This window comes from Labrus mixtus, chromosome 8 (assembly GCF_963584025.1).
Source record: "Labrus mixtus chromosome 8, fLabMix1.1, whole genome shotgun sequence".
NCBI lineage: Eukaryota > Metazoa > Chordata > Actinopteri > Labriformes > Labridae > Labrus > Labrus mixtus.
In genome coordinates this window covers 21356574-21364632 of record NC_083619.1, presented here as the reverse complement: position 1 = coordinate 21364632, position 8059 = coordinate 21356574, and the positions used below count along the sequence as shown (strand labels likewise).

Sequence of the window (8059 nt, the reverse complement as noted above, 5' to 3'; positions counted from 1 at the left end):
TACACAAACAGATTTTTTTATTCAGATATAAAAAAGACAGGTATACTTTCATACAGTCTATATACACTGTTAAAAAAAACATTTATAAGAAATCTCTGGATTGCTACAAAAATCAGTGTAAACATTTTCTGGTTGGTCATTTTCTTAAAGTCTCTGTGACGAGACAGAAAAGAGTGCACAGAACGTATTGTAAACAATGCACACCTCCCTCTCACTGAATATAACACTGATAAAAAACTATACAAAAACACTGATAGACACATATAGAAAAATGTAAAGGCATTGTGATGAAATGACAAAAGACAGTATTAAAAAAGGAGATTATGCTACTGTCACTGTTTGATTACACATGTTGAAACATATTTGTTGGCAGAAAAAGTACATACTGTTCAGTCTTATGTGTGAGTTTACTTGTCCCAAGAGTACTACAGTAGCACACACTGCATACCCAAGTGTACTGTACCATTCAATACAGTCCTTCAGACACTTGGTGGCAGCACTGCTACAGTTTACTTGACGTTCCACCTTCCTGCAGCTGCACACGACCAAAGGAGTCATGGACAAGCTGTTGGTGATTTTTCAATGGCACTTTGGTTAGAAGGTCAGTTTCCTGCTGATAAACACACAACTTTGACAAAAACCTTTGACAATACAAACTTATTTAAAATTAATACCATGCAGGAGCTGAGTCCAGATGATCCAGACTAAGGCACTCGTCTTAAGTGATCAGGTTTAAGCGTCCTTGCACTGGTTATTCATTTCTTTTTTAATTTAAAATGTCCTACTTTTTAACTACAACGCACAAAATCATGAGGCACATCAGTGAAGTCATTTGCTTTTTTTGTAACAATAACGTCTTCCTTGATTACTTGGACGTCTTTATGCAATATTCTAACCACAATAACATAATTATTCAAAACGTTTCCCTTTGTAACACCTTAAAATGAAGCTGCTTGCCAAAGAAAATGAAAAAAAAAGTTAGAGACGATTGAAACAAAAATGATCATAATTTCTGTTGACCAAAATATTTCTTCTTTTAAAAAAAATAAATTACTTGTAGGCCCCCGTAGGGAAATACCACATTTGAGTTTGTCATTCTGACGAATATAGATTTTTAAATCTTAAGGGGACTTGAGGCTTAGAGTTGAGCTCACTGGAGAAAGAGAAAAAGCTTCTTGACTTTTCAATAGATCAAACATTGAAAAAAGTTCATCGCTCATTCTATCCAGGTCATAAATGCTGGTCATCTCTGAATAAAATAAATCACTGCTATTAACAATAATACACTGACCAGAAGTCTTCTTTGACCGTCCATGTTCACAGCTAAGCCTTTGGCCAATTTTGCACCTCGTTCTGTAAGGACTCCCTTTTCTTAAGTTTTTTTTTTTAAATTCTGACAACTTCAGCCCTGGATAAAAAAGTATAGTGTGATAGTCTGCAGCCACAACATACACATGCTGCCTTTTGGTCTTCAGAGTAATTCTAATGCACTTCTTTGGTTTTTCAGGAGTCCAGGTAGATGGAGTAGATCTGGTTGAGGCAGCGGTCGACACCTCCTGTCTGAAAGAGGAAGCTGTCGTCTGAGCAGGGAGACATGAAGTAACCGCCCCCGGCCTGGCCCTGCAGGTCCTGCAACAAGTCAAACCCTGAAGACAGGAAACATAGAATTTATATATATATACCTCAGTTACAGAGTCAAAAGTAATATCCACCTTGTTACATTAACTTTTTTACTGTTCTTTTTAGCTGTTTTCATTTCCTTGGTTACGTTTATATCGTAACCTTTGATCTACCAGAAGGTCTTTTTTTCAAAATAAAAGCTGGGTTGAATTCAAACAACACGTAAAGAACCCTCAGCTTAAGACAATACACAAATTTCAAAATAAAAGCCTAACTATTTTTATTTTTTAATGTAAAATAAAGGAATTTCAAACACGCAGTTAAAAATGTGATTAACTTTTGAAATTTGAGAGTAATCGTGATCAATATTTGAAATCCTTTGACAGCCCTAACATATATTCGACAGCACTTCTTCTTTTCATGTAAAGATTCTGCAACACAAAAACAAGTTTCATTCACAAGACATTTAGCCATCGTTGTAATCATTGTAAATCAGGTTTGTACCGTACATGAACACAACAAGCTTCTTTTAATATTTGCTTTGCAGTAGTGGATGGAAAAGCAAATACATTGTAATGATCTCTTGCAGATACAGTATGAAGGTCATGTCTTACCTATAGAGTGAGAGGAGGAGTTTGTGAAGTAACTGGTGGGTTCAAAGCCTCCGTCACTGGCTGGTTGAACCGCCTTTCCCTCTCCATACAGACATCCTTGGAGAACCACAGAGTGAACGATGGATTTCAAGGACAAAACCAAAGTAGGAGGTAAATGCCATGTTTGTAACAGTAAACTTACTTGTGTTGTCAGAACCTTGCTGCTGTGAGAGTACTTGTTGGTGGCTATAGATTTTGTCATAGATTTTGTCGTAGCCCTGCAGCTGGACGTTTGCTTGGTCTGACGTGGAGCTCACCGGTCTGACATCAGACATGAACAACGATGCTGGTCTGTTCCTGTTGACGACATATAGTCAATTATTCAGTACCCCAAAACTGACACTGACACTGAACCCCAAATTGCTCCCGCTGCTGCGTGGTGTGTCTAAATACTTAGTCTGGAAATTCACATTTTTTATTTTTTCGATCATGCTACATACACACGGCAGGAATACACACACAGATGAACAAACAGGATCCTACAGACGAGCATTAACGGATGACAGAGTGAGGGGCTGCACATGAAAGATTGCCTAAACAGTTAGGGGTTAAGTGCCTTGCTCAAGGGGCATCTCGACTCTGCTCAGGAAGTGAACCGGCACTTTCAAGCTACCAGACAAATCTTTATACTTTGGTCCGTCCTGGTCCGACTTGATCAGGCAACCATTCACTTCCCATCAAAAGTCCCCAAAGAATGGGCTACTGCCACCCCCCACCTTTAACTTTTACCTTATAGCTTCTAACTTTTAAAGGTGAAACAGTTCACAGTAGCATAGCAACAGCATATTGTTTCCTTGCATTATCAGAGTTGCTGCTCTTTTTATCCGTTATATATTACTAATCTTTGCAAGATCTTTCTGTTCACCATCTGCTGTTTATCTTTTTTCTTTAACCCCTTAATAACTTCTATCTGAATTAATTTGTTGACCATTTGTTGTATTTTGTTTTTGGATTTGTTGAAATTTTTAGACTACTCGCTGTTTGGCTGAACTGTTTTATGTTTATTCTGTTAACCTCCCAAGTTCCTGCCTTTGCTTAGTCTTTCAAATCACCTTTTAAACATCTTTCTGAAGTTATTATTATTATTTATTAAAGGTTGGTGAAAGACAATAAAAGCTCCATGAGGATTCATATGTGACTAGTCGCATTATTATAAAAATACCTGTGTTATTATTACTTGCATTCAATCGTTTAACACTGTTTCCAGTCTACTGTAGGTATTTAATCGAGCTGTCACTGAAGTATTTTGCAGTCATTCATGCTGATAACTATCTGACATTGTTGCAGCAGCTGTGTTATCACACACAAACTACTTAAACCCGTGCACAAACAGAGCAGTTTAAACATGGAAGTGTTTCTGTCTCATGGGGGTAATGTAGGCGGGCTTTATGTGGAGCTGTATCCATCGTTACGCTGAAAGAATGTGCTGACTGTGCAAACAGACTGACTCAATGTGGAAACGAATGAGTCAGTGGAGCCAAGTCGACAAGAAGAAAGAAAGGCAGCTGAATATCTCTCCAAGGATATGCAGCTGAAATCCCCCCAATACAGTATTTAACCCCCCTCGTCCTCCATCAAAGAGCTTTCTCTCAGCATTTCATGTGCCCTGAGAACTCTCCTGGATGATGTACCGTAGCATATTGGTCCCCAGAGAGCCAAATGGCCTTGGTTTCTGCTGGACGGGTTTTACTGGGCTTCATAAACAAGCCAGGCCTTGTCACAGATACTGATGGCTGCCGGCCCGAGCGCCTTCTATATTTGCATCTGACAGCTATAAAAAAAGGAAATGTTTGGAGATTTCTTTACATATCTATCATTTATCATCCCCAGGTCTCTTTATTACCCATTTCCCATGTCAAATGCTATTATATTTAATTTAACAGTCTCTGCTTTCAGAGGAGAAATACAATAAAAGCCAAAATTAATCAAAAGGACTTTTTTGAAACCCAAACTGATATAACTTACAGATGGCTGTGGCTTCCCAAGGTAATAAAATCCAGGCTTTGTATAAGATTATGTAAACATGGTAGGCTTTGATATAGTACGACTGTTGAAATGAATGTGCCGCGATGACTGCGAGCCCCAAGAATTCAGCAGTTCTCTGGATTCCCCCTCATTGGCCCCAGAATCATCAGAGCTGACCTTAACTATAAACAACCGCGTCTGTTCCACGGCTTACATTCTTGCGACAGTGCAACAACATAGCTGGGATGTTTGAGTCGATCTGTCGTTTTGTGGGCCCGGTATGCCCAAAAGTTCCCTGATGCATGAGCTTAACAGAGGGCCCGCGCCTGAGGGAGAGGCTGTCAGCACCACCTCAGGAAACTGTTCCTCTGATCATATTTTATCGTCTAAACCCCTCCATCGCGCACTGACTTTTTCTCGTACTTAATACTAGCTTACCACAGCCATCTGCCCTTCTGGTATCTGGAATGAAAAGAATCCTGCACGCAGAATTTGAGCTCTCTTATTTATATGCATATTATACATCATGGAACCTTGCTTTAAATCCATGGCTGCTTTTTAATAGCAGCAAACTCTGACTGGATCAGAGGAGGGGATGAGTGGGTTCTCCAAAGGTGCCAGCCTGCGCACACTAAACTGATCTGCTTTCAGTTTTGGCGGAGGAAAGACGCCAGAGTACTTCTGTGATAAAGATCACAGGGGATCATGTTAAATGTATGTAACACATATGGAGATTTAATGTGATCTAAGCACTACCAATCAACTACTTAAAGAAACTTAAGTACACTTATTGCATGTTAGGGATACAGTAAAAACAAAAATGTGTGGACATGCCAAACATTTCAGTGAAACTGGCTCTTTGGATCCGGTGTCACTGGGAGCTTCTGAAAAGTAAACTTCATTTCTTCTCTTTCCTTCAAATTGAATAAAGTGTTTCTGTGTGAGAGTCATCATAGTTTCTGAGAGACAAGCCGCTCCAAAAGCCAATCCATCTTCCCAACACCCCTCTACCGCAAAATACACAAACACTGCACATCACAAATACTCGCTGATGGACATGCCTGAACGCGGGCCTCTGAATCCCTCAAGTATTAAATAATTAAAAGACGTTGAAATGGCTCGTCTCGGCCAGAGTAAACACCCGCCTGGCTATGAGGTCAGAGCTTGATGCCTGCTCTGCTGTGGAGCAAAGATAATTGACTTTCACGTGTTTAACGTCTCGCTAAGTCGTTTGGGGGAAAAACAAGTGCTCGTCTGGTATTGGCTTTGGCTGGCCGTCTGTACTGCGGGCACCCGTGGGATTCTATGACATCCTCAGTCGCTATAAAGAGACGTCAATGGACGGATTGTGCAGAACTTTATGGAAGCTCAGGCTGAAAACTTGGAGGAGATGGAGGCTTTGAAATGCTGCAAACTGTAAAAGTGACTCATTATTTACTTAAACAAGAACCTTCTAATGGTTAGTTTTGCATTGTTATCATATTTTACATGTCAAAAAAAGTCCAGATGCATTAGTCCTTGAGATATTTTATTAAATTTATAACACTTTACTAATCCGGGAAATTACAACTTTTCACTCTGATTTTGTGACACATGCTAAACACACAAGTGCAAACATGTCATTTAGACATGCACTAATGACGAGACGTCAGAGTGAGAGAGAGTGAGAGGAATCAATTATTATTATTTTTTCTTCTTGAGCAGTGTACGGCAAAAAACACATCTCAAACCAAAATGTACTCTTGACAAATTTCCACCAACATCCAAAAATGATAAAGGCATGTTTGACATCTTACCCATAAAGTGTTATATTGAATAACAGAATGTAAATTTTCAATATAAAGATCACAATGCCACTTATTCACCTTAGCAAAAAAGAGTCATGAGCACAAAGTTAACTTACTGGAAATGTGTCCACTGCATGAATACCATAGGATGAGGCTTAAAGCTTTAAAAATCAGGTGATATCTGCTTTTCCAGTCAGTGGACCCTGTGCTGAGAAAAAACCTTCAAACTTAAACCTATAAGTTTGAGGTTGAACCCATCTTAACATCTCTGCCAAAATCCAAAGCCCATTTGAAAATAAATAGTGGAAACGCTGGACAATATCATGTGAAACTATGTACAGTATACACAATGTGAAGATTCTATATCATGTATTAAACCACAGAAATGTTATGTTGGCCCTTATCAGCTCTCTTTTACTGGACAGACGGTCTTTGTTGTTTCTTTTGTGCCAATAAAATCTGGTTTACGGGCAGTTCTTTTGTGACCAATGATTTGAGGCAATATTATCCAAAGACTGCAGGCCTAGAGGCTGTCAGCTGTATCTTTTTAGTCTCACATCTACTTTTACACTGGGCTAGACAACATTTGTCTCAGTTTACAGAACACTAAGTTCTGTGGCCACCAAGTCCCCAATCACTGCAACCGCGAAGCCAAAACTCCATCACTGGTGATAATGTCTCTGGTCCATTCCAGCAAGCATAAGCTGCCAGTTTTTATGCGTGTGCTTTCCAGACAAGAGGAGCAACAAAGGTTCTAGCAGTTTAAAAAATACTAATAATACAAAATCCATCAAATGAAGAATGATTTTTGAGTGAATGACCAATAGATCAGTTTTCACTTGCCAAGAGAAGCAGAAATATGTGGCCAGTTCTTGCTATTTTTATCTTTCGTAAAAAAAAACTTCTCTGGATGAAAACTGCCAAATACAAACAAATTCTCATTCAGGTCCATTGTATTGTGTTGGCAGGAAAAGCTCAAGCAGCAGATAACTCAAAACTCTGCCAAACACACAAGTGGTAAGTGGGAAAATATGTTTTTGTACTGGATGAAATGACCATTTAGGTTTGCCTGTGGGCACATTGTTGAGTAAAATACCCTGACTTCCAAGAAATAAAGGCAAAGCCATTTTTAAATGATTGTTGAACAGCGTTATCCCTTTTTTTTTTATTGTGAACTTACTCCATGAAACAAGAGCAATTCCCTGAAGCAGAATGAAAAAGGGGAAAAAGCTGTACCAACTGCTGTGTTGCCCATGAACACGGCACTTAACAACTCACAGTCCGTTTCATAAATCTGTTTGAAGGAGTGAACATGTTCAACTGCAGGATTGCTCAAGAAGCCCATGTGTTTACAGTGATGTTTCCCTGCATGGATAAATAAAAAGCCTAATTGACTTTTTGGATGCAACACATTTAACTTCATTGATCTGCTTACATTACATCGTACACTCACCCTTCTCTGATGCTCCCCGGGCTCGTAAGTGAAGACATCGGACTGTTGGCGTCAAAGCTTCCCTCTAGGCCTTGATACCTGGAGCAAGTGTCTGCTGATGGAGGAAGAAACTCTGAATTTCCCCTGTTGTGGACGATGCTGCTGTTCGAGTACACACCTGAAAGAGAGACAAAGATTTATGAAAGTTTAACTTCTTCTAATCTTTTGAGTATCCAACATCACATGTCAGTTTGAAAGCTTGCTCCTTTAGTGAAGGTTTAACAAGCTTCAGTGATCTAGATTAAAACAGCAGTCGAGATTAGAACAAAGACCAAAACATTTAACAACTTCCTTAAACCGTATCTGAAATACAATCTCTGCCATTTTGCTCAGTTTGTTCCAAAAACTCAAAGTAGGTCAACGAATGCCGGAATACTTTGCTAGATTGTTCCCGCATCGATAGATCTTAATTTAATAAAGCTACGTCTACAACTTTACTTCTGTACCTTAGACAATCTTTTAACAGTGAATCACTTTATCTTTAAGTCAATAAAATATCTTACAAGTACAATTTTCATTTCTCAAACATCCGGTGAAAAAAG

General features: G+C 39.1%; 1 protein-coding gene across 1 annotated transcript in view; it reads right to left on the bottom strand.

Annotated features, from left to right (window-relative positions):
* The window catches only part of LOC132979364 (zinc finger protein GLIS1), a 54941-nt gene continuing 46882 nt past the window's right edge, over positions 1 to 8059 (bottom strand). Inside the window, exons 6-9 of the mRNA XM_061045097.1 lie at positions 7479 to 7635; positions 2416 to 2570; positions 2235 to 2330; positions 1 to 1646 (exon numbers count right to left, since the gene is read on the bottom strand). Coding sequence (XP_060901080.1) covers positions 1504 to 1646; positions 2235 to 2330; positions 2416 to 2570; positions 7479 to 7635 — 551 coding nt within the window. The 3' untranslated portion in view covers positions 1 to 1503. The remainder of the gene's footprint in view (positions 1647 to 2234; positions 2331 to 2415; positions 2571 to 7478; positions 7636 to 8059) is intronic.